This window comes from Lonchura striata, chromosome 20, assembly GCF_050655825.1.
Source record: "Lonchura striata isolate lonStrDom1 chromosome 20, ASM5065582v1, whole genome shotgun sequence".
NCBI classification, from domain to species: Eukaryota; Metazoa; Chordata; class Aves; order Passeriformes; family Estrildidae; genus Lonchura; species Lonchura striata.
In genome coordinates this window covers 9177393-9204470 of record NC_140722.1, presented here as the reverse complement: position 1 = coordinate 9204470, position 27078 = coordinate 9177393, and the positions used below count along the sequence as shown (strand labels likewise).

Genomic DNA, 27078 nt, shown 5'->3' with positions numbered 1-27078 from the left:
TGCAACAAGGCTCCACTGAGGAGCTGAATGTGGGCGATTGAGTAAGAAATAGAACAAATGGTGAATAATCCAGCTCTGCTCAACTTGGTGAGAACGTCCCTCCCCAGGAAGTGGGACCAACAGCACACTGCAGCATTCCACTGGGACAGGACCCATATAACTTCTTTATTGAGCTCTATATATAGTTAAAATTCATGGGTGCCATAATCCATTTAAAAACCACCAAGACATCTACAAACATTAAAAGGCTCTAAGATTGATGGTCCCTTTTAAGTAAGAAAAAATAATCTCCAAGCTAAGTAATGTAGCCCAAAGGAAAGGGAAGATGCAGGTACCAAGAGCAGGTGGCCAAAGGAACCTGATGTTGTGAGAAGATGGCACAGTGTCCAGCATAGGGCTCCTTCCTTGGGGCTTCCACATCCCAAAAATTCCTTTCAAGATGTGGTGGTTCCACCTAAGCAAGGGGCAAGGGTGTAGCATGAGGACACACATCAATGCTAGGTTATCTGGCTCAAGGGAAATGCTCCCAATGCAAGTCAGGAATCTCTCCAGCAAGAAAAAGCCACACCACTGCAATTCCCACTTCCCTTTTCCATCCCAATTCTGCAGCCAACACCACAGCACCACTGGGCAGAGGGATTTATGCACCACAAGCAGCCAGCTTTCCCCAGCACATCACTATACCAGGAATGAAAATGCCACATTCCTTGTCCAAAGAGGCTGAAGGACAGCACACATTTGAAAACTACTTTTAAAATTGTTTTTATCCTGTAGTTTCTGCCTCAGCCTTGAATCCTTGTCCAGCCAGGTTCCCTTGCCATGTCTACCCCTCTCCTCCAAAAATCATCTCCATTCCCCTTCCCAAACTCTTCCAGCAATGGCACAAAATCCCTAAGCAAGAACCTCTCAATTCCCAGTGCCTCTCACTCACCTTTGGGAAACTACAATTCCACGGGACATCCGTGATCTACACCCTTTCATCAGCTATTCCAGAGAATGCACCAGAGTTTCCATTAGGAACCCAAAGAAACAAAGGTTTTTGCTTCCAGACCAACCTGGAAGCAAAAGCCTTTCTGCTCCAGCGTTAGAAGATCCGTTTTTGGCTTTTCATCCGTTTTGGCAAGAGGCTGTAGCCCAGCTTGGTGTAGCCACCACTGGCAGGCACCTTCCCACAGTGCTGGGAGCCTGATAAGTCCAAAGGTTTCTGCTATCAGACCCACTCTTCCCAGTCAGAATCACACTCGAAGACAACAGAAGGAAACAAAAAAAAAAAAGAAGCTGTATTTTATACATATTCTCCAACAAGTAATAAGGGAGTTTCTTCTCCAACTAAATAGATGGGATAATGCACATCCACAGACCTGGATACAGCTGCTATAGCCTCAGGTGTAAGACAGTTCAGCTTCTTATTCTATGATCACAAGTCAGGAGGCTGGGGTAAAAAATAGTACACATCACAAGTGTAGAAAATTGAAGACAGCATACAAAGGGTCCCAAACATAAAGCTTTCCCTCTCTTGAGTTTGCTTTTTTCTATCTGCACTTGGAGGGAGCCATCCCAAACCTCCCAGCCACAGGCAGTCACAGCTGTGTAACAGCACAGTCTCCCAACAACTCTAAATAAATGTTCTTCCTTCAAAAGGGCTTTCAGGGATTGCTGAGTTTTGCCTTGTTACTTCAAACCACCACTGTGCTTAATGAACTCAAATACCTAAAATAATAAGCTTTACTATATACATTTAAAAATTGAGGAAAAGTTCTCTAAAAATATGGTTTTGAATTTGACAAAATGCTCCAGCTGCTCAGGTTGGAGGAACACCTCCAAGCTGTGCAGCAGCTTGTTAGCAGAGACCAAACTAAATCACCTAAAGAAGGGGAGCCAGCCCAGACCTTTCCCTGTGCTGCTGGGCTGCTCCCAAAACTGCACCCATCTCCTTCAAGGACATTGAATGTATTCCAACAGCAACAACTCAGATCTGCTGACAAGGAACCAACATCAGATGGGCCAAACACTAAAAGGGGACAGGGAACACATGCCAGGGCCAAGAACAGGGGACTGCCACATGTCAGAATCCATACAAGCGCTAATTAAAGCTAGTGTTTGCAGGGGGGAGTCAGGAATCAACATGGAAATGCCAGCAGAACCTCACAAGACTGCTCCTGTCTCCTATGTGACACCAGCTACAATGCTCCCATGTGCTGCAGAAGCTAATGGCAATGCTGAGGAAAGAAGGAAGCAGCTTTTCCTTTTGGGAGAAAGCTCCTTCCTATCATTATCCATGTCCTGTCCTTCGAAATCTGTGCCACTGAAAGGGCACCACGAGCAGGTTAAGTCCTATAGAGACCTCTGAGGCAGCTGGGGCCAGCACACTCTAGAAGGTATTTTTCAGCTTGGCTGCCACAAGCACAAGAATCTCTCCAATCTTTTTCTGCCAGTTCTCTATGTCCTTGGAGACATCACACCAGAGCTCTCCGTGGCGAGGTTCAGCATTCTCACAGCGCTTCCTCACCTCTTCTTGTTGTTCCTACAGGGAAGAGAAATGACAGTTTGTCCTGGTTTGTTCCAGAAGACAGACAAAAATTGAACCCTCCCTGATTCAAACACTCTTCTGAAGATTATGATGGGGTTTGGGGTCTGTTATTTTCAAAGGAAGTCCAGAAGCAGCAAGTCTCCTGCCTGGCTGAACAAACTGGCTGAGCTGCAGGTAAGCAAGTTTTAGTTATTGCAGAGAAACTGCAGCAGAAACTTCCCGTGTATTACCACCTGCAGGAGCTGTGTCAAGTGAAAGGTCTCTCTGAAGTCAGAAGATAAACACCCCCATCATTTCAGCAGTATCAGCAGTACAAACTGCTGTAAGAGATTAGAGTTGGCTGTTCCTCTGGCTGTGTTCACATGCAACCTGTACTCGACACTTGGGAAGAAACAGCCCCAGTTACACAAACCCAGCACCACAAATCCAGCACAATCCCCTCGGAGCAAGCTTAAGTTTTACAAGAGGAAGATTCATTTCAGAGATTTTTGCATGAACCAGCAGGACTGAGGACAGCAAGCAGCCTGAAACACAGCTCAGCTAATGACAGCACCTTTGAAAAGCCACCACACAGGCCTGTTCATGCTCATTCATGACCAGGCATGACATCCAGCCTCCCCTGTGACCACACAGGCAGGAGCAGTGGCAACATGCTCAGCCCAGCACTGCAGCAATCCCAGGACTGGACAACCCCTGCCAGGCAGGGATTGCTGCTGCCTCCCCTGTTCCCAGGCACACACTCACCTCTGTGCCATGCTGGAGCTCAAATTTGTAAAAGAAGGCCCAGGCATCCCCCAGGTCAGAGTCTATCTTCACTGTGCGGTGGAACCACTCTCTGGCCTTGGTTATTTTCCGCTCGCTCCAGAACAGCCTGGTGGGAAAAGCAGAGGAGAGCTGACAAACAGCCTCACTTTAGAGGAAGATGGCAACCCACAAGAGCTCCAACTTAAAGGCTCTGCAGGCATTCCAGCTCTCTGCTCTCCAAGGAAGTAAACCACAGATTTTTAAGCAACCTGCAGACTATCCTGCCCCCGGGAAGGGAAGGGAGTGAGAGGACTGAAAAGAACATCCAGCACTTCCTATTCACTGCCCCACAGTGAGGCAGGATAACTTAGAGGATAACTCAGCCCAAGGCACAAACAGGCTCTGCTGAGAGGGGAAGCATTACTGAGCTCAACCTTTGCTGCCTCAATTGCTTTAATTTTGTTGTTCTAGATCTGATGTCCAAGAGACAGGATTACATGCCTACATCTATTCCCACTCCTTCATTTTCTTCACATTTCAAGTAAATTTTAGCATCTAACAATAAAATAACTTCTAAAACCTGGAAAGTGACTGCTGTATAGTCACATGCTCACACCTACACAGCCTGCTGGAGTGGAGTGGAGCAGACCTGTCTAGTCAGCCCCATTTTCTAACAAAAAACAAGTATGGAAGCTTTTGCACTCAAACCCCAGCCTGGCACAGCCCCACTGCTGCCATTTCATCCAGGCACTGGCCAATGCTGAAATTTCTCCCCAGTAATGAACCAGCCAAGTCAAGAGTCTCATGGTTTCACTCCTTTGCATTGAAGAGTTCATTTGAGCTATAAGGTCTTTATCAAATCAGCCACCCCTCATAAAGAGCTTAGCCTGTCATAAAATTATACAGCTTATGTGATTGTTTTTAAGCCCTATAATACTCTTGATTGTTCTGTGTTAAATAAACTGTGATTTACAAGAGCACGAACAATGATAGCAGAGGTTTAACACCTGCAAGTAGTGACCATTTTCAGGAACATATTTAACAAAAGTTTGTCACAGATGTGTGACACTCTGTACCTACAGAGGCAAGTCCTGAGGGGTGGTGGAAGCTGTTTATGTTTGGATTAGCTGTCAAACAGCCTGAGGTTGCACCAGAAGGAGCCTGGGAGCAGTTGCCATAAAGCAAAAGTTAACATTTTTCTCACTTGCTGCTAAAGCTGAACAAGTCAGCTGTCAGGATCTGGCAGAATCCAGTGTTGCAGTCACTGGAGTGTATCCTACAGTTTTCTTTGGCTTATAAACTACGTTGTGAAAGAATTGGGCAACTTCAAGCAAAATGTCTCCTGTATTAACCTCTTCTGCTATTCACAAAGGGGAAAAGTAAGTTTGTTTCCATCACAGCTGCTGTAAGGCTGTTCACACATCAGAGCAGGATGTGGCACACATCAATTCTAACAGTGGGTTTTAATCACTGGAATCCTCACAACTCAACCTGGACAAGAAAACAATTCCTAGTAGAATATATTCCCATTTCAGAGAAGCAAACTACAGAATGGCTGGTGGTTTGCATTCTGGGAAAGGGCACAGCTGAAGAACACTGCCATAGGGGACATTCAGGAGCAGAATATCTAGCTCAGAATTTAAAGACACCTGACAGAATCTAGGATAGAGAGAAAAGATGAAAACTATACAGCCACATAAAACTGGAAAAATAACTAAAAAAAAAAAGTCCCTATGTTTACAGATACTTAAAACATACCCTGAACCACTTAATAAAGCCTAGTTCACCTGACAGCACAGTGAAATCCTCTTCAAGGGACAGAAAAAAAAGCAGATTGCAGGGTTTTGTGTGAGTATCAGCAGCACTGGCTTTGTGCGAGTGTATTGCTGCCTGTGCCAGTCCCAGACCCACCAGAACAGCTCGAGGGCAGGCTGACATTCCCCACTTGGAATCAAGGGAGAGATTTGCAGTTACTAGGAGACAGCTGAAGAGCTGTTCCTTGCTTTGGGACTTATTAGAGCTGCTGCAGCCAGAATCACATGGCTGTGCTGGAGTGCAGTGGTCCATCCTGGAAGCAGCCACATACAGACATGGATATATTTACTGCATCAAGCACAGATACTCACTTGGCCACAGCCAGCAAGACATGTGGGTCATGTTCACACTTCTTGAGAGCATCCACACTCTTGGTCTTTCGTTGCGGTCGCGCTTCAAGGAAAATTGCTTCTGACCACAGGATTCCTTAATCGAATCAAGTAGGAAGATTGTTTAGTGCTATTCTGAGGTTAACCCTCCCCACCTGGGCATCAGGCTAGTGCTGTGCAACACAAGCAGCAGTACAGCCCCCACCCTGGCAGTTATTCATCCCCAACCTCATCCCAGAAGACTCTTTCCACACAGATACTTCATTCAGTACTCTGAATTTTTAGCTGCTCTGTGCACCATGCTGGAGCTTCAGTTCTGGGGGTTTTTGTACCACAATTCCTGCAGTTCCAGCACCAGAGCTCAGGCTTTTCAGATGAGATACTGCAAACTCTGGGACAGAGAGGGCAGATCAGCATTTCCAAAGGGAAAGGTATCTGTTTGAATGGGCAACTGCAGCAGCAGAAGTCTCAAAAAATGCAAAGTACAATCTGGGAGCAGTTTCAAGGGTGCTGGAGAGCACCACAGTCTTATTGATGCTGGCTTCACACACACTGATGAAGGACAGAGTAGATCCAGGAAAGCTGGGTTTAATCCCTAGCTCCTCTCATTGCCAAAAGCAAGGAAGGAAATATGCTCAGGGGAGCATGAAATCTGCAGTTTCTCATGTCAGCCAGGCACACCTGATCACTTCAAAGCAAAGCCTGAGAGCTGGTGTCTGCCAGGACTCCATCAAAGCACACTTGCTTCCCATAAACGGCACCATGGGAACACACACGAGCTTTGATAACTGCAGCAATGGACAGAAGAGAGACTCTTCTTCTTGCTCTTTACATATAGGATCACAAATATCATAATATTTCTATTTTATTCTTTGTGCAGCCTGCCACCCAGCAGGAATCAATTCAGCAATCGATGGACCCAAACCTCTGCTTTACATGACTGCAGGTGGCCAACCAGCCAAGTCCTGCAGGCTTTGATTATGGTTTGTTGAGGTCTAAGATAAAGTTGGAAGCAATTGTTTAAACAAAAACTGAGATCCTGCTGCCCATTTCCATAGCAACAGGCAGATCTGTAAAACAGCCTGTGATGACAAACATTCATTAGGTCACTCACAAAAACAAAGCAGGATTTTGGGTGGTGCTGCTTTGGTGACCCACTCGCATGGAGAGTACCTTGCAATGAGTTTATAGTGTCATAAACGTCACTTAATTCCCAATTATTTTACTGAGACTTAAGCAGCCACCAATTAAACACCCTTCAAAACCTAGCCTGAAGGCAAGCCAAGCCTTGCCCTGAAGTAAGTTACTACAATTTGTAGTTACATGACATCTTCTCCCTAAAGATGTCAACATGTTTAAATAATTAAGTCTTCGTGCAATTCTGCCCCAAAATAGGGATGTGATAGGCACTTTATGCTCCCATCCCAAGAGGCAAATGTTTCCACTGCTGGTTAGAACTAACTGACTTACATCATATGACCTCTTAGCCTTTTCTTACATGAGCTAAAATAATCAAAAACCAGGACTAAACATTTATGGTTCATGATCCTATAATCATGACTGTGGTTAAAATTCACTGCCAGCACAAGTTATTAAACTCACAGTGGTGCAACTAGCAGGCAAACCAGCAACTGGGAATCTCCTAAGGCCAGCTGTACTCTAGAGAGACAGGAAAAGCACCATTTTTCCACTTAACTTCCTAACTACAAACACAGAAGTGTCTTTTGTTCATTTGAAACCCTGGCAGACTTCTAGCAGCTTCCAAGAAAAGTCCACCTATAGCCAAGATATTTCTGCAGGAAGCCTGGGGACAAACTGTGGATCCAATAATATACTGGGTACTGCAGAAAAATGGAACAACACCAACGCATGATCCCTCAGGTGTGAGAGAGGACAAAGTAATTTGGATTGTTCTCAAAGACCCTCAACATTTCCTTTGCAGAAGGATGACTTCCACCTCTCCAAAACACCGTATTCTGAGATCTGGCCAAAAAGGACATTTTGGGAGAAAAGTGTGCTTTTATCAACTGGGCAAAACAATTTTGTTTAATGTAGAACTGAGATCCAGCTCACCTGAATTGGGGCACTCTTGCAGTGCCTTGGCCATCAGTGTGTTTGCAATGTTCTTCAGCCCAGCTCGGTACTCCAAGCGCACAGACTCCAACCTGGTAGGGAAGAGACTCTGCTGATATTTATGACAACATTCACTAGGCTGAAACAAACACTGATGAGGGTCACAGGAAACTGCAAACATCTGCCCATATTCTGAATATGTGTAGGTGACTGACATCTTCCCATTCCTCTCCATCTAAAAATAAATGTGACTTTCATTCCATAATGGCCCAGATAACAATCAATCTGAAACTGGGACTGGAACAGCGAGGAAAGAGCCCTGTGCATGCTGCATGCTCTGTGCACTACAACAATCAGTAAAGAAATAACTACTTCCCAGATCCTTACAGTAGCTAGCCAGGACCACCAAAACATTTCTGCTATTCAGGGAAGTTATTAGTCCAGAAGAAACTCCAGGATGGGCATGGTCTTAATCTCAGCCATTTGAGTCTGGGACTTATATGAAATGGCTGTCCTGAAGAACAGATTGAATTTGTAGCCCAAATTCAGTTCAACACCACACAACTCACCAGAGATCTGGATTCTTTGGATTCTTCAGGCGAGACTTTTCCAAGATGGCTCTTGCTCTAGTCAGCTGCCCAACTTTCTCCTCCAGCCTGGACAGCAAAAGCCACAGGGGTATGGAATGGGGGCACTTCTTCAACTGTTTTTAGAAAAAAAGTATGCTCATAGGTAAATTGGGAAAAAAAATCTAGTAATTCCTATAGAAAATAACTTCCTATATCCTCCTGGAGAGTTTAGCAGAAAAGACACTGAGTTGATTATGTCTCTCAGATTTCTACAGTTAGTTTTACAGCACAGAAGTGAAGTTTTTCCTGTACCCAAAATAGTCAGGTACATCAGGTATGGCTGAGCTATCCCAGCAGTAAGAGAAAGGACACACCTGCCTTAACACAGCTACAGTTTGTGCTCCTTCTGTAGATGGAGGGCTCTCATACATCCCAAAGCACAGCAGAGTGTGTAGGCAGTCATTAGGATATAGACCCTGGCAGAAACCTGTGTCCAAATGACTTTGATGGCTGTCGACTTTGAGCATTCATACCAAAGGACACCAATTACCATTTAAAAGAGAGAGTAGTGCTCTGTATCTCCTTTCACAGTGTGTATCTAAGAGCTGCTGAGAAAGATTTTCTTTTAAGAGTTCTGGTTTTAGTCTTTACAGGTCTTAGAGAATTACTGTGCAAAGCCTTTTTTCCTGCCTGTGAGGAGTCAGGCATACAGGGAACTCTCTCAAGCAAGAAAGTCAATCTTGCCCAAGGACAATAGGTAAAAGCAATTCTTGCTTATTTCATTTTTTTTTCTTTTACTCTTTTAACCAATGACAGAAATCATGTCTTTGGCTATCCATTTTGATTCAAAGACAGACATCTCTCCATACCAGCAGCACAAAGCAAACCTGCAGTAACATCCATCTTACCCCTTGATTATAAGCCTCCCGTGCTTTCTCTACCAGCTCTTTTTGTTCCTCAATTTGTCCTTTCATCATCCACAATTTGGGGAAGTCCTCATAGTGTTTCAGGGCTTCCTCACAGAGCTCCTGGGCTGCAGCAATGTTCCCAAGCACCCACTCCAACTTCACAGACTTCATGAAGACCTGGGAACAAAGCAGAGCTGTTTACCACCAGCAGCCACTGGAAAACCATGAATCTGCCAAAGTAGCAGATTCCCACTTTTATGCATCCATTAGAATGTTATTGATTAGCTACAGTTTGAAGTAAAATAAAAATTAAAACATCAGCATTAAATAATAGCAGGAACAAGTAACAATAAGAAAGGTAAATGCAAATACTAACAGAATTAGAATAGTGTGATCCACCTGTATCTCACCTATTTACATAATTATTAACATAGATCTGGCATTTGCATTATCACAGTATCACAGAATGGCTTGCATTGGAAAAGTAGTATTTGCATAAAGAGCACAGCTTTAACAGCACAACCAATTAACAAACCTGAGCCTCCTTCACCAGCACAATCTGATCTCCTCAGATCCAAGCTACCAAGACAACCTTTTCTACTTATGGCTTCAGGCTCTGTTGTCCTGCTCATTACAAACTGTACATGTACTTTTCTGTCCCTCAAATCCTTCCTTCTGGCTATGCAGGGAAGCCACATCTATGAGAAATATATTACAAACCAAAGGCTCTCTCACTGCTCTTTGATCCTCATCCTCCCCATTCCCAAACTCCCCCACTGTGACCTCACAAGAGAGGCATCAAGTCTGAGAGCAGATCTTCAGCCCCAGCTGCAGAAGCTCCCTGACTCAGGGAGGAAAAGGACAGTTAAAAATATGTAGGATGTAACAACAAGGGAGGAGGAACAGAAGACAGGGATCAAACTAACTTTTCATTTACTTGGACAAGTTAAAATGCTTTTGTAAAAAGAGCTGAAAATGGACAGTTTATAATACCAGAGGTAACTGGAGATAAACACAGGAGTGTAACTTTAAGCACCAAACCACCCCAGAGCTGTCTTTAGTAAACCATAAGTGAATCTTCTGTGAAAGCATTTTCTCTTTTTTCCAAGACGTGCTTTTATGCAAAACAAACATTACACAAACAGCTGTAAACTGGGAATTTCCTGACTTTTGCCATTTGTGTAAAAAACCAATTGAAACCCTTCACTTGATCCTAGCCTTTTTTTCCCATCATGCCACGACTTTGTGTCGCAACTCGAAGCGCTCGGCAAAGCGGCCGCGTGCCCCGGAAGGCAATGGCAGGGAGCCATAGGGTCAATCCCTATGGTCACAGAACTGAAGGAACTCCTCCTTCCGTCCCAAATCCCCCGTGGCCAAGAGGCCTGGGCCTCTCACCCTCCACACATCCTTACCCTTGCTGTGGGGGCACTGCTGCGAGCCTTTGCCAGCAGCCTCCTCGCTCTTTCATACTCATTGTTCTCCGACTCGAGCTTCACGGCAGCCAGCCAGATCTCCTCGCTGTTGGGGTTGGCCTGCAAGAACACAAAGTGACAGACAAATGCACACAGTGAATCAACAGCAGATTTAATCCTCTGTTTGATCCAGATTAAAATTGAAATCAGAGCTTTGTCAATCCACAGTAGGATTTTTTTCAGTGTAAGCTCCTCCCAGTCTTCTTTGACCTTTGAAGTTTATAGAAATCCTCCAAAACAGATGGGCAACACAAAGATATATGCCAGTTTAGAAGTTGGATGCTTCTCAATTGTTGAAAAGCAGTAATGCTTGATCTTCTGAACTTCCAGTTTAAATGCTGAAAACATCACAGGGTCTGCCACAATGAGACCCTCATTTTATTACCCTCAAGCAAAAAAGCTGCAGCTTTAATTCCCCACTGAGGTCTGTGAAAACTCTTCCAATAAAAGTCATTTCAGTCAAGAACTTTCCAGCCTAGTAACAAAGAGCACCGAGAACAGATTAAGGACGTATCTTTTACCTTCCGTTTCAAGACCTGTCTTTTTTTTTTCTCACTTAGCTTTTAAGCCTAATTCCCAGTGTTAGAAACACTCTGCCTATCTTTGCTACAGCATCCAGCAGGCAATTCCCTTCATTAGTGGGTTTGAGCCAAGGCATAAGTAATGCAGAGATCTCATTAGGGCAGACCATAATCCTTCACTTGAGGTGACCCAAGACAACAGGATTTTGATCCATGACTGGGGTTGGTGGGAGTCATGCTAGTAAAACTGATGGTTTGCAAACTCACAGGCTGGTTTGGGTTGGAAGGGACATTAGAGATCATCTCATCCCAATCCCGTGGTAGGGATGCCATGCCCCAGACTAGGTTGCTCAGAGCCCCATCCAACCTGTCTCTCAACACCTCCAAGGACAGGGCAGCCACAACCTCTCTGGACAACCTGTTCCAGCTCAGAACCTGGTGTAGAACTACTGAAAGAGCAGCACCACAGCCTTGCTTCCAGCTTGCTGCTATTTTACAGAACATTTTGCCACACAAAGCAATCAAAGAACAGCGGAAGTCTCCATCACTCTGGAAGGCAGCAGGAATCAGGTGTTGACAGAAAAAGCCTGCTCTGTATTCTTTACCTATCACATTTAACACCCTCTGACAAGCGTAACAGACCCACCTGGAAAGCCAGGGCCAAGATGCTTCTGGCTGCTGGCACATCTCCTGCCAGCCACTTGGATTTGGCTCCCATGAGCCACAGCACCTCTGCTTTGGGACAGTGAGCAACAGCTCTCTGCAAAAGAGCCTCCAAGGATTCTCTGAAGACAAGAAACAGCAAGTTACAATCCCTCAAGGTGCTGCCAAAGGCGAGCTCTCTCTCACCATTTCCACTATCACTCAGTGTTATAAATATTGTTGCAAAGTCCAACCTTGTAAACATTGATAAGTTGTTTCATAACAAGGAAAGGGTGAGGTCTTTTTTCACAAGGGTTCTGAAATCAGCATTCCACCAACGGCTCATTGTTCAGACACCTTTGATAGCCTCTGTGGAAAGAGCCCTCACACAAACAGCTCTTTTCTCTTGGAAAGAGTCATTCTGTTTAACAAACCTTAATAGAAGCTGAGACAGGAAGGTTTTCAGAATTACTAGATGAGGTTGTCTTGATCTTATGCAATTTATTTTTTTCTCCTCTGGCAAATACACTTTTCAGGTAGAACATGGGGCTTAAAAGCCAGCCACCACTGGGAAACATGGTAAAACAACATCAAAAGAGAAGGTATATTTGTTCCCAACAACAAAAAAATAGGCCTGAATGAGGAAGAACTCAGCATTTACACTCACTTTCACAATGTAGCCTTGTTGCCTTTAATAAGGATGATTCCACGTGTATAAGTGGCCTACTGCAGAGATTGTTTGCTTTAGTATAAGCTGTGGGCAGAAAGTTTCTAACATGTAAAGTTTTGTGAATAAACTGTAAAAAGAGCCTGAGCTGTAACAGTATAACATCAATCTTAATTCAGACTGTGATACACATTCACAGTGTTTAAACAGAAAATACCAGAGATACTTGGACACCTTCAGCTATGAAGAAGTTTATCTACACAAACTAAATAAAACACATATTAGGTGATTTGTATTCCTATATTTTTCCAGAGATGCCTTCTCAAAGACAATTGTTCCTACCTTGTCTCTTCACAGCTATTTTTACCACATAATCCCTATTGCTAAAAACCATTTTATGACTTCATAAAACTTAAGGATGTTCTGAGCACAACAATAAAAAAGAAGGTCAGACCTGCAAAAAACACCAGTGAGTTTCATCCAGCTGCACTAACTCTGCACTTGCACCACATCAGGGACCTGACTGTAGTTTTCCTTCATCCCCAGCCTGTTCTCCTGTCACAGGGATGAAGCCCTCCACGCAGGGGTCGTGCAGCACACATACCTGGTTCCATGGTTCTTTTCAAAGTAGGCTGCTCGCAGCCACACACTCTTCTTGCTCGGGAAGACTTGCAAGGCATAGGCATAAATGGCTCGGGCACACTCCAGGGCGTTATGAGCAACACACTGAGGGAAAACAGATCAGGACTAAGTCAGCTTAAGGGAGCACTGGAATCGAGAGCAAGCAGGAATTACACATGCACATTCAACCCAGAACTCAGAAACTTGGTGTAATCCATGAATTGAGGCATTAATAGAGAACAGAACACTTACAATCAGCTTTTTAAAAGGAAGCAGGGAAGGAATTTCCAAGTATCCCTCTACAGAGCACAAGAATCCCTGGCCTTTCAATGGGACTGACACTCACAGGACAGCTTGAAACATCAGCAAGGCATTGGAAAGGATCTCATGTTAGCACTTCATTTTGTTATTTCACAGGCAAAACCCTAAGCACCACAGCATGTACCCCCCACTGCTCCGAGCCCAATTTAAGGCCAGTGAAGTTGGACATTTTTCATGCTGAAATATGATTTAGTTCTTAGCACATGTTCAAACTATTCCCCTAAAGCAAAAAAAGCCTGGTAAAACTTTTACCCACTCCCTTGTCCAGTCTTATATTAACTCCTGAGCTACAATGCCTTGAAACTCAACTCCCAGCTCCTTTACTCATAACTCAATCTCTGTTATGTCTCACATTCACAAAAAGAAAAAAAAGTCCACACCAAGTTAGCAGACAAGTTATACCAATATGAACTTTTTGCTTAGTAAAAACTGAAATCTGAATAAAGCTCTATAATAACCTCCTGAGGCAGAGACCTGGCCAAAGGCAGGCAGGTGGTGTGGGAATGACATCCACTTTCACTGACAAAGCCATTTCCCAGGCACCAGTTCAATTTCCTCTAATGAAAAAACACAAACCCACAATAAAACAAAACCAATGAGAAGCAGCATCACAGCTGGACATACACTGTCTGCATCTTCCATCCAGGTGTGTTTCCGATCTTCTTCCTCGATCCCAATCCCAATCACAGCTCTCATGATTGCCTGGCATGTGGCCACACTTCCAGCTTTATCACATTCCTCGGCATCCTAGAAACAACAAGGAATGCCCTGCTCATTTTGAGGGCTTGGCACAAGAGGTTAAAGTCTGCAATGGCAACTCCTCAGGCACAAACAGAGACATTGTGGTCACTGCCAGAGCACAAACACATTGCTCAAACACACCCTGTCACTGAGCAGGAGGCTGCACCCACATGGAAGATGCTGCAGCTGTACACAGAATCATTCACAAGCTGCTTACATTCACTGCAAAGGTAGCAATGTGTGATCTTTCCAGACCCACAAGTCTTTTCCTACAGCTCCACAACCCTGGGCTGACCCAAGCAGGAATCTCGCCAACAAAAAAAGCAAAAATTTCACAAGAAAGAAGTGTAACAATAAAACTACTGACCTTCTTTCAGCTTTGAGAGGATTAAGTCTCAATAAGGGCTTAGCAATAACTAAATTCAGGAGTATACCACAAAGCAGTGTAAAGTCAAAGGTGCAAGGACTCTCACCAGACATGTATGGAAAAGTGGTGTTTCCTGACACCTAAAGCTTTCAGAAAGCCAAGCATATCTTGCTTAAACTTGTTGAAAAGCCCTCTGATCAGATAACAGAAATGGAGCAGTTCTGGTACTGAGAAGGAACTCGAGAACACGATGCAGAGGCTCTGCTCACAGATTTTTTTTTAAAGAGAACGTGAAATTAACCTCTAATTTATTTTACTGCTGTAAAGAAATTCAGAATTCTTTTAGATGTTAACAAGGATATCCATTTAATATTAAATACTTCATTCATTATCAATGCTCTTAAGCAGTATAAGATTCTGCTGCCTTGACCCCGTGTAAATTATTTTAATAGGAAACTGCTTTAAAGACTTATGATCAAACAAAGCACAGAACATATTCAGAAGGAAAGAGCTTCCATACAGGACTAACAGACTATTTCCTACATGCTGCAAATGCAGCATTTGTAATGATTTCTCATAATGCCATTTGACAAAGACTTGTGGGGCAAACAAATACCTGTCAAGCCAAAAGAGACACATGCAAAAAAATACATAAATCCTTCACTGAAGGCTTTAAGCCTCCATCCTACTTAAGGCAGCAGCTGCTTCACCTTGAAGCTACTTATCTTCCATGACAGAAGCAAACCAGACATTTCAGCAAAACACATGTGATGTTACTCTGGGGTATCAGTTAAGGCCTTGACCCTACTGAGCTTTTTAGTCTCATCTCTTGTCTTTTCACAGGGAGCTCCACTGACAAGCCAGGTGCAAAATTACTGTCACATAACCATCAGCAGCCTTTAGAACAGAACCTGAAGAATCCCCCTGGGCCTTCAAGACCGAGCACATACCTGAATCCACTGCTCCCTGTTGATTTCCACCCCGTTAGCCCTAAGAGATGTGATGGCTCTGTCAATGATTTTCTCCACCATCTGGGTGTTTCCATTGGCTTCCTCCAGTTTGGCAGCAGTGATCCAGATGTGACGATCCGTCGGGATATTCTCCCGGGCTTTGTTAAGGACTTTACGAGCGTTCTCATATGTCTCCAGCCTTGCCAGCGCCAGCCACAGCTGCAGAGCAACAAAAGATGGATTTGAGATGAGAACAAGGAGATGACAAGGCTGCTGTAAGGCAGTGTCAGCCCACAGAGATAAGCAGCTTCACGCTGCTTGCTACTGGTTGGCAACAGTCCTCAAGCACTGCAAGGAGGCTGTGGAATACCAATGGAGGAGAGGAGAACAGGCTGCCGCTGCCCTTGAAGCTCAGTGCTGATCATCTCTGGATATCATCCCCATCTGCTGGGCTGTTATACTCCTATTTTCTTCACATCACCTCTCAAACAGCTGAATTGAACACTCTAGTTTGGTAGTTTCAGAGATGAGTAACTTTTAGATTCGCCAGGTTAAACGTTCACTTGTCTTCCCAACTGTCAAGGCACCACACATGGACACAAACATGGCTCAGTGCCTACAGCAGGCACAGCTGTGCACTGCCATGACTAACCTAACAATTACACACCAAAATGAGGCATGTAATGACCACCAGACAATTAACTCCAAAGGAAAAAAAAACACATTCCACTACTTATATATCCTTCCCACTGTGGCATGAAGCACGTGGGAGAAAACCCCGTGTGGAGAAACACTGCTCACCCTGCCTTTTGCCTGCAAAGCTCTACTGCCATCCTGAAGTGGGGTGTAGGGCTTTTTAATTTCACTTTTTTTTAAACTCACTTCAACACTGGTTGGACAGCACTCCACAGCCCGGCTCAGCATGATCCTGGCATCCTCAGGTTCCTCCAGCTCCACGGCTGCTTTCCACAAACGCACCGAGTTTGGAACATGCTCAAGGGCTAGAGAGGCAAAACAATTATGTCAATAATGATAAAATAGTTTACCAATGAGATCTGTATTTTCTAAACATGATGTAATAAAGGATTTGTGCTATTACAAGGAAATGTCCTGAAGGAGGGAAAGGAGGGAATTTACTTATTTGGGCTCTTGCTTCAACAATAAGAATTTAAAATCAGCAAATAAAACACTTAATCATTTTAATTGGAAACAGGTTTTGGAGAGCCAAGGGCTTTTTTTGTTGTACAGGCTGTAATTGCATCCTCCTCAGTAAAACACCTGGCTGAACAAAGCCTCTAGTCTCAGCAAATGAGCAGATGAGGATCTTCAAAACTGGGCAGCTTAAATCACACCGGGTCTGCCTTTATAGAAAAGCAGCATCTTTAACACTAACTAATAATACAGCCTTGTTCCTTACATGTTGAAACTGCTCCTTCACAATGCAATTTTCCTGTAAGCCTCTCCTGACAGCTCAATGGACCCCAGCTTAACTTCCCAAAGAGCTGTTGTCCTGCCATGCAAATATAAAACAGGGATGCATAAAAACTTAAAGGTCTCACTGACTCTAAACAATGAGTACCAAGAGTGCTTCCAGCAATCCAATATGGACTCCACCTAATTAGGATTCTTCAAGGCTTCCTTAATCTTGTCTAAGAGTTAGCTGCTGTTGGTAGAACTGCATTCTCTGCAGCCTGTCCTACATGTGCTGTCTCAAACATTAAATGCTAAACAACTTTCCTCAGCCCATCTCGTTAAGAGATTGAGAAACCAAAGGGGCTTTTGAGTCTTTTGTCACTCCAATTTGCACCCCAGACTGCTGAAATCAGCTGCATTGCAGCATTACTTCCAGTGCTTCCATGGTGACTGTACACAAATGTGCCATAGTTACAGAGGACTGGGCACAACCCTCTTCAATAAAGCAAGCACAATCCCAGGAACACAAAAATGAGTGGGAAAAGGCATCTAAAACCACTTTGGAACTAGCTGGGCTTCCAGGCAAGGCTGTTCTTTGAGGCATTGCTGCAGACGCAGAGGCACAGTGCTGAGCCTCAACTCAGAGCACATGCCACCCCAACATATAGAAACATTTACAACAAGCATTAACCATTTGTCTCCAAGTCTGCAGCTGCAAGAGATTTTCCTGAAGAATTCAAGTGAGTAATGTCAGCCTCCAAGAGCTGAAAGCATCCCTCTGCAGGACAGAACATGCTTCCATAAATACAGAATTTGGTTTTTAGACCTCAAGCTGTGTTTCAGCCACTCAGCTTGCTGGGTTTCCAGTCAGACTGAGGCTTTAAAAACTCCAGAGGTTCTGTTGAATGGTAGGAATGCACACAGCAAACAGAGAGGAGAAATGCATTATGAAAGGTCACACTTCAGTGACATTACCTGGCACTCAAGCTTTTTTATTTTGGGAAAATAATGGGTTATGCTGCCACTTAAGGCTCCAAGCTCCATATTACTGATGCTCCCTAAGCAGCAGAGGAGCACTGTGAAGCTGTTAACAGGCAGAAACTCAGAAAAGAATGATAAATCCAGTTCCATTCCACTAACAGCTTTTTATCAAGAGATTAGGTAGGTGTTTCCAAAAACTGAATGTTTTTCTCTTCATAAATACAGTGTCTGAAGCAAAGCTCAGTACTTAGTGGGTAAGTCACTGCTCTCACACAAGACACTCCCCTACCTGAGCTGGGCTCACAGATCTATTTCTGCTCCTTTCTAAGTGTTTTACTGTTCAATGTCTGTGACTGTTCCTGAGAAGGACACACAGTGTCACAGGAGCAGCACTTCATACCATGCTGCACTGCAGAGCCAATGGAAATTTAAAAAGCTACTGAATAGTTAATATCTGAACTCTTTAGCACTTCAAATCCAGCAACTTTGAGACGCCTTTCATCAAGATGTAGTAAGAGGTCATTTCATTAGAGATCTGCCATTTCACATGCAAGAGGTAAGAGGTGGGAGGCAACTAATTCCTTTGAAACTAAACCACTCAACACTGCAGAATGCTTCACAATGATTCAGTAAATGTATTAAATCCAGACCCTTTTCACTGTCTAGATTAAAAGCAGGAGATGTAACAAATACAATTCAGTAGTCATGAAAATCTAATCTCTACTGACACAGGCCCAGCTACTTAAAGTAATCAAAGAACTCGTATTTTGAACCTCTGAGGAAGACCTAGGCTCAGGACAACACAACAAACTGCTGTTGAAGAGCTCATTGTTTGGAAAAGATAGCAATTCCATGAAAAAGGAAAACCTCCAAGTGCAATGGAATCCAAGAAAATGTAAGGTTTCAGGTAAACACCACAGAGAAAGGCTCTTTGTCAAGGACAAAACTTGCTACACTAAAGCAAATCCTGCAGCTCAACTGGCTCAATGATTTGAGAACCCCAAGACCTCTAAAGCTCCTCCACCAGCAGCCACTGTGGCATCTAACAGGCTATAAGCAAGTAGAAACAATCAATTCAGGTATCTTTTCCAAAAAGTATTACAAGGTGACATCTAGAGCACCTTTTTATCCTTAGAACATAATTTTTTAATTGCTTTCATCTATTTATCTAATTGTGATCAAGCTGAAACTGGCTTAGGTAAATGAAATACCATTTTGGAATTGTTCAGTACCAGCAGCTTTCTGCTGAAGGATGCTTTACAAACACTTCAACACCTTTGTTCTTCGGCTCAACAGCAGCAAGTTCTACCATTAGTACACAAACTGTCAACTGTAATTTCAACAAGGAAGCAAAAAAAAAGCACCTGAACTTATGGCCACATCTTGAACAACTTAAAACACAATAACCGAGAGTGCAATGCCTTCATTCCCTGGGCCCACAGGAGCTCTCACCTTTCCTAAGGACACGTTTCTTGGCACGGATGTCTGTCTCCAGCTCTGCTGCTCTGATATAGATCCGCACAGACTGTGGCAGGTGCCGCACAGCCTGGGCCACAACAGCCTTGGCTGTATCTCCAGGCTGAAGCCGAGCAGCTTCCAACCAAACATCTTCACTCTGTCAGGAAAAACAACCCATCTTCCTTTACATCAGAGCAAGAATATAAAGTCACAGCTTCTGGCTAAGCAGGTATTTTGTAATACAGTAGACAGTGAAGCTGTTATCAGGCAGAGCCTCAATCAAGCTTAACAGAGATTCTGCTGCTTATGAACTACAACTTTTTCCTACTATCCCACAAGGATCAGCAGGGAAGCAAGCAATTCTGACCTTAGGGCACATCTCTGTTCCTTTCATGATGAGGTTTCGAGCCACCTGGAGTTTGCCAGTGACCTCTTCCAGTCGGGCAGATGCTATCCAGGCTGGTGGATGATGAGGATTGGTCTCTCGGACAGATTTCAGGAGCAAACGGGCTTTTTTGATATCACTAAAGGAGGAGGAAAAACAGGAAGGAAAATTTTCAGCACAGTGGGAAACAATTCTCCTGAACCAGGATGTGCTCAGATGCACAATAACTGCGACTTCAGATTTTCCCATACTGGAAACATGAATTACATTCTCCCAAAACAAGCTTACAAATACACACCAACACAGCCAGATCACAGGGAAACCAGTTAAGTATTTAAGCAAGATTTCTGGGAATTACAGCTGGGCACTTGCAGCCAGAAGCTGATAAGCCCAAGCACTGATGTAAGTCAAGAATTAGCATCAATATTTGCACATATTGCTCTGACTTAAAAGAGCAAGTCTTTATGAAACACACGTCAAGCTCCAGGCTAAAGAGGTTCTCAGAGGTTGTCAATCAAGCCTAAATTAGCAGCACACAGGTACAATTAACCAGGTTATTTCCTGGCTGGCAGGCAGGCACACACTGCCAGCACTCTGGCATGGAAATAGGGATGGAATGGAAACAATCTGCACAATTGATGCATCCAGGTCAGATGCTAATACCTCAACTGAAAGATTAGCCCAGATCTCATGTTAAAAGAATTCATCCTCAAAAACCCACCTGGCATTTCTTACAAACTAAATGCCAGCTGAAAGCACCCACTCAGACAGATTTCCATTTACATGTAGGATCAGTGCCACTGCTAAGAGGATAAATCTGTTAATCCTTCTTAAACTTACTTGATATCTCCTCCGTGTGTGGGAATCATGGAATTCAAGTCTGTCAAATATCCTTTTGGGTCCACTACAGTCTGGCCACTCACAGAGTCCGACACCTGGGAAAGTCAAATCAGAGCTACTGAAATGACCACTCACAGCCCCTGAACACCTAAAAAGATACTGTGGCTCTACAAAAAATCCTAGGTATTCACCTGTTCCCAAAAGCAAGAAAGGAGGAAAACACAAAGCCTTGCTTATAAGCTTTTTTTATATTTCTAAAATACACAATTTTAACATTAAAATCCAGACAAGAAGCAGCTTGGTGATAAGCAGTCACCCAAAGGTCTTGCAGCCCTGACAGCTAAAGGCATTCTTTTTAGAGTAACCAGATTTAAATGAGAAAATCAACGATAAAGAAGGCAAAAAAATCAGTATTTTTCAGCAGTTTGTCCTGCATCCTTACATAGGACAGAAGAGATGCTTCCATTGGCAGCACTACCTGTGCTGTTTGCCTCAAGGGCACCTCTGCTATAACCAGGCAGTCTATTCTCCCATAAAGACCAAGAATTCCAGGGAAAAAACAATATTTCTCAGGAAATTCTATTCATTATGAGGGCATTAAATTTGGGGAGAGGGAATATAAAATTATTTCACAGCTCAGCTGCTCTTGGATCTTCTAACACTCAAGAGAATTTAACACTTTTCTAAAACCAGTGACAGATCCTGCCTTCCCACATCCTTACCTGGCTTAGCCTCATATCCATCAAGGTGTTTCTGGCTTGACCAATCTTCCTCATATCCAATTCACCTGTCCCAGGTGTCATCAAGCCTGGTGTCATTCCTCCTGGGTATGGAGTATTCAAACCCCCTGGATATGGAGTATTCAGTCCACCAAATTGCTATTAAAAAAAAAAAAAAAAAGTGAGAAAGCAATTCCTAAAACCTCTTCTGAGATTTCAAAAATAATTCAGACTATTGGCTGATTTGCACTTCCCCAGAAGCTGCAGGACAAGGATGCCTAACCCCCACAAGTACTTTTGATATGGCTTCCCTGGATCCCAAAACATTTCTCATACAGGATTTGCAAATCTAAAGGTAATTACTAAAGTTTAGTCAAGTCAGTGAAATAAGCAACGAGAAAGTGAAAAATTCAAGCACAAACATCTGAACTTGGCACATTTAAATGAGAATATCTGCAAAGAAGTCCTATGGACACCTGGAGCCAGTCAGCTGCTCCTATAATTCTATGACCACAGTAGACTCTGGCCACAGAGCAAGAAGCTAAATTATTTCATTTTTAGTTGACTGAAAGGCAAATCATTTTTAACACAATCGCCCCAGAACTAGAAAAACCATTAGGTGAAAGCAAACTTTATTTTCTGTTTCATCTTTGGAAGATGTTATTGTATGGTTATGCTCACCAAAACTATCACCACCCTGCATTCAGCAAATAGGAAAAGAAACACTCTTCCATCTTTAAAACAAGAGCCAGGTTTTCTCTGCTTATCCCCACATTTTCTCTGGTAATAGCACTGAAAGGCTCCAGCAAGCACACAAATTTAACATCCTTTGGAATTCCTTTGGAAGACTCCCAGTTTAACACTCATCTCTAACCCAGTCTGGCCACAGCTTGCCCAGGTTTGCTGTGTACTCACGGTCTGGCGTGGGTCCACCGAAGTGTGATTCTCCCCTGACTGCAAATGCTTTGCAAAGAAGCTGTCGGGGACAGGAGTCAGCTTCTCATAACGAGGATTCCTCTGCCTCTTGTTCCTGGCATCCCCAACCTCAGGAATGCTCAGCCACTCCTCCTCAGTGACCTCCGCTAATTTCCGCTGTTCAGACAGGAGTTGGCATCAGTATTTGCTGCAGAAATGGCTTCTGAAGTGCTCTAACTCCTTAATAGATTCTTTTTCTTGAAATAATTCAAGATCAATTAAACACTTAAGGGTCAGACTTTTTTCTTAATCCAACGTACAAAAGAACTAGATGCATTTAATGGGAATTTGGTTTTAGTCCAGACTGAGATTCCAAATCAATTTTGTTATTATATTCAGTGCTACAAACATTCAGATTAATCCTAGTGCCTGGAGCATTGAGTGGTTTACTACTAATCATTAGACAACAGCTTAAACAATACATTTTACTTAAAAGAAGATTTAGATTCAGGAGATTCTGCTCAACTACTCCTGCAATGCCAACAAATTATCAGTTTCCCTCAAAGACAGAAGTGTAGCACCTTCCACAAAGCACAAAACAAAAATTACCAATATCAAAATCTGCAGAGATTTCACTGCCTTGTGTATCCCCATGACCAGTGTTTACTCTTCCAACAGAAAGTAATTCTAATCTGGAGAATATCAAAGTACTCATTTGCCAATACACAAAATCTGAGCAAAAAAACAAACACACATAAAAGAACACACAGCCACCTCTTGTTTCTCATAAAAGTCACATTTAATTTTTTTCCTTACTTTCAAGTCTGAGAACTGCTGTTGAATTTTGGGCCGTTCCATACGGTACTTTTCTATTTCCTCTTTTTCTCGTTGTTCCCTTAGGAAAAGGAATACTGAGGTCATGCTCAAAGCAGCACTTGGCAAGACTTTGATTAAAGTGTTCACATAACAGAAGAATGTGTTTGATAAGAGTTAGGGCATAAAAAAGGGCATTTTTTTCCAATCTTAGATTATCAACATTACAACAAGAGATCCTTTATCAAATAAGACAGTATTATAGTGTAAAAACAGACATCTCCAAGTGAACTTCAGTCTCTGACCTCCTCTTAATGAGAGGTGAATTTAACAAGTAACACATACTGTTTACAAGCATGAGGTGACTCCTCTAACAATTTCCAATCTACTGTGCAGTCTGTGATGCATCTCCCCACACCATCTTAATGAACTACAGGGACTCTTAATTAACTACAGTGAAGTAATTTAATGGCATCCACTATCAAAGCAAGTGGTGCAAAATACCTGTCATCCTCAATTAACCAGGAAACACCCCCTGCTAGTGCTGTAGCTTATCCTACCTCCTTTCTTTCCTGCGTTCATCCATCCTCTTGTCCAAAGCTGCATAAATAGCATCTGCTTCTTCATCATCTTTTTCATAGGGGCCACTTGAGAACAGGCTCCCAGCATAGCCATTGAACTGGAAATTGGAGAGAGAGGGGAAAAAAAAGAGGAAAAAAAGGCAGGTTTTTTAAGTTCCTGTTATGTTTCTGCAACAACAATCACCTGAAAATGCATTCACAGGCTGCTTCTGACAACATTGCATCAGATTAACACATCCCTAAATAAAAGCATCCTCCAGAAGGATAAATAAACACCATCCCATGGTGGTGTTTATTCTCCCACACCATTTGAAGCAAAACTGCTACAAAATTGCTTCTTTCTCTAAACCACTTCTATTCAGCAATAAATGAGATCCCAGGATAGAAGAGCCATTCTCTTCCTTTAACCACTTTCTACACCAGTGAAAGCAAGCAGAAATAGTATCACAACATTCAACCAACCAAAGTGGGACTTAAGAGACTATACAGGCCACTTAATGACAATATATGGCACAGAATCGGAGTCATTTAGGTTGGAAAAGACCTCCAAGATCATCAAGTCCAATCTTGTCAAAGCACATCAGCTTTCATTTGTGAAGAATAAAAAAAAAAAACCTGAAATACTTAAACTAATTTTTATTTATAGATATTTTCCAAAAACTCTCAGGGCTCTGCATCAGCAATTAAACCACAATCCATGGAGCAAGGCCACAACAAGAATCTGTAAGCACCATGCCACTGTGCATACTGAGGTCTCAATCAATAAATAAAAAAGGAAATGCTGCCTGCAAACTACGGGAAACTCTGGGTTTGAAGCCTCAGCTAGGAGCAGGGCTCATAGCAAGAGCAGAAGAGCTCAAGGACTCTTCTTCCACCTGGGGAAAAACAGCTGCAGGATGATGAAAACCTCCTCACCTCGTCGTAGTTGGTGTCATTCAAATCCTCATCATCATCATCTGCGGTCTGGTTCTTCTTCATCTGGTCGCCCACGGTTCTCTTGCCCGGCGGGGCGTGCCGGTCGTCCACGGGGTCGTTGGCATCGCGGGCAGGGCCGATGTCAGAGCGCGTGGTGAAGCCCGTGGCTCTGCAGGGATAAACCTGCTCAGCTCACTGCTACCCCAGCCTGCCACAGCCACTGCTCAGGGCAGGCAGGGAAAACATCATTCCTTTGGGAGAACGGCATCAGGCGCTCCTCGTGACCAGCTTTCGTAAAGCCAGAGGGAAAACAGCCTTGGAATCATGGAATGGTTTGGGTTGGAAGGAGCTCACCCCGTTCCAACCTCCTGCCATGGGCAGGAGCACCTTCCACTAATTGCTCCAAGCCCCATCCAACCTCGGACACTTCCAGGGGTGGGGCAGCCACAGCTTCTCTAGGCACCCTTTTATAGGGAGAACTTTTCCCACAAATACACTGCAACCACCCAGCTCACAGCACTGCCACCCATCCCATGCACAGCCCCTTTCTGAATTCTGTCTCTGGATCTCTCAGCTGACCCTGCAGGCTGTGGGGCACCACAGGCTGGGGATCAGGGCAAAGGCAGCTGGAGCTGAACCCCCACACTGGCCCGGCAGCACCCCGAGGGGCACAGCCAGCAGGATCTCCCCAGGGAAGGCAATAGGAAATCAGGGGGGATGAACACAACTCACACCCAGCAAACAACACCCTAAAAATTATCTCAGCCACCACCAAACTCCCTCATTGTTCCATCAATAAAAGCCCCCAGGTTTGATCGTTTTTCAGACGCTCCCACCCGCACACAGTCACAGAATCAGGAGGGACACAATCCTTTGCCGGTCTGAAGCACCCGGGAACTCATCCTGGGAGCCAGGCTGGCTTTTTAACACAACCCCGCCCAGCCAGAGAGTGAACGGGAGCCATCAGGAAGGGACAACACTGAAAAGCCGCGCGGGCCACCCCGAGGGGACGGGGACGAGCGGCGCACGGAGGTGTGACCCAGCCGGGCCGCGAAAGGGCTCGGGAGAGCCCCGAGGCCCGGCGGAGCGACCGGGCTGTGAAGGGACCGGCGGGGCGGGGGGGGCCAGGCCAGGCCTGGCGGCGTCTCACCCGCGGCCCAGCCCCGGCACGTAGCCCAGGGGCGCGGGCATGCCCAGGAACGGCTTCTTCTTCTTGTTCATGACGGCGGTGGCGGCGAAGCGACAGCGAGGCGAGAGCGGGGCGGGAGCGGAGCAGAGCCGGGAGAGGCGGCCGGGAAAGCGGCGGCGGAAGTGGCGCCGCGAGGCCGGAGCGGCACTTCCGCTCCCGCCGGAGCAGCGCCCCCTGGCGGCGCGGAGGGCTGAGGCGCGCTGAGGGCGATGAGGGTGGCGGGGACGAAGGGCGTGGGGGTTGTGAAAAACCGCCAACCGCCTGGTTTTTAACATTTTTTTAACAGTTTAATAATAATAAAATGGTTGTAAAAATAGCAATACAATTAGAGGAATAAGGTTTAGAGTTAGGACAATTACAAGACAATAAAAAGCAAAGAATTACGGACGTCCGGCTGCTCTGGGACACTCAGTCATGAGAAGCATACCTTGTGAACAAAGGAATCCCCCTTAAACCAATACACTTGTTGTATATTCATATATCCTTCATGGTTATGCATACATTCTATTTAAAACAAGACCTCTGTCCGTTGTATGTCAACTGTTTCCTTTAATCCCCAAGGCGTCTTCGAGTCTGAGCAAGGCCTGAAGAAATTAGCTTCTTCTGATCAGAAAACCATAAATTCCTTTTCTCTGGAAGATTTAGGTGTTCCTCGAAGCAAGCATCTCATCCCCAAAAAAAAAGTCCCCCCACTTAGGTAGTCTCTATTTTTACATTATGTTGGAACCTAAAACTATATTTAACACACTACTTAAGAGAATTTATACAGCATAACTTTCTAACATTACACATATAATATTAATTGTAATACTTGTGAAAAGCCAATCATAAAACATGCATTTTTCACAGGGACGTTGAGCTCTGCTGTCATGGAGTTTCACATTTATAGCAATTCGTTATTTTTATTGTCATTAGGAAGCTACTAAGGAACATCCCAGGTGGCGTGCGGCCCTGTGAGAAGCAAAGCTGTGTTTAACAACCCCCGGGCAGAATGGGGCAGAAAAGGGGGAAAAAGGGCCAGGATCATCCCAGGAGGGCTGGAGCAGGACAAAGCCTCCATCTGCTCACCCTTGTTTCCCGAGGTGTGAGCTTTGCCTCCCCCCTTTTCCTCCTGCTAATTCCGAGCCAAATTATCTCTGGGAGCAAAAGCTGGATTTCTTCTCATTCCTTCTGAGGGGCCTCTCACTTCCAACTTTATTGTGTGGTGACAGCAGGGATGGCCCTGCCAAGGGACCCCAGGGGTGAGGGGTACAAGTGCAGCCCCTGCCCTGTGCTCATCCCTCCTTCCCGAGCGTGTCCCAGGAGCTCCTGCCTCAGTTTCCCCAACCGGAGCCCTGGGCAGACATCTCAGGATGAGCCAGCTGCCAGCTGTGAGGTGTCCAGGTGACCCTGCCAGCGTGTGCAGCCGTGCCAGAGCGCTGGCAGGTCCCTCGGGAGAGGCTCAGGGTCACAGAACACAAGGACAAGGGCAGTGACAGGGCAGAGGAGGGGACAGGGCTGTCCTGGCACTGTCCCTGTCCCGCAGCCCCCTCCCAGCCCCAGCCCTGCCTGCTGCTGCTGCTCCCTGCCAGCTCTGAGCAGAGCCCAGCTGCGGGGAAG

The 27078-nt window shown here is 44.6% G+C and overlaps 1 protein-coding gene across 3 annotated transcripts; it reads right to left on the bottom strand.

The window, feature by feature from the left end:
* Nucleotides 1–135: 135 nt before the first annotated feature.
* PRPF6 (pre-mRNA processing factor 6) lies at nucleotides 136–25632 on the bottom strand. Of its 3 annotated transcripts, none has more exons than XR_014949666.1 (22): nucleotides 25441–25632; nucleotides 24291–24459; nucleotides 23355–23473; nucleotides 22798–22876; nucleotides 21982–22158; nucleotides 21070–21225; nucleotides 20348–20442; nucleotides 19490–19646; nucleotides 19117–19279; nucleotides 16153–16271; nucleotides 15271–15489; nucleotides 13837–13959; nucleotides 12875–12996; nucleotides 11608–11746; nucleotides 10381–10500; nucleotides 8969–9145; nucleotides 8061–8194; nucleotides 7492–7583; nucleotides 5401–5515; nucleotides 3275–3401; nucleotides 932–2524; nucleotides 136–454 (listed from the first exon to the last, which is right to left on the bottom strand). XR_014949666.1 is itself a non-coding variant. In XM_021527295.4 (21 exons), exons 1-21 carry the CDS (start codon nucleotides 25509–25511, stop codon nucleotides 2372–2374), a joined length of 2826 nt encoding a protein of 941 aa, XP_021382970.1. In that variant the 5' UTR covers nucleotides 25512–25632; the 3' UTR covers nucleotides 136–2371. The 3 variants fall into 3 exon arrangements, 1 of the variants encoding a protein (XP_021382970.1); XR_014949667.1 differs by having other exon boundaries at nucleotides 1056–2524; XM_021527295.4 differs by having other exon boundaries at nucleotides 136–2524.
* Between the last annotated feature and the right edge of the window lie 1446 nt (nucleotides 25633–27078).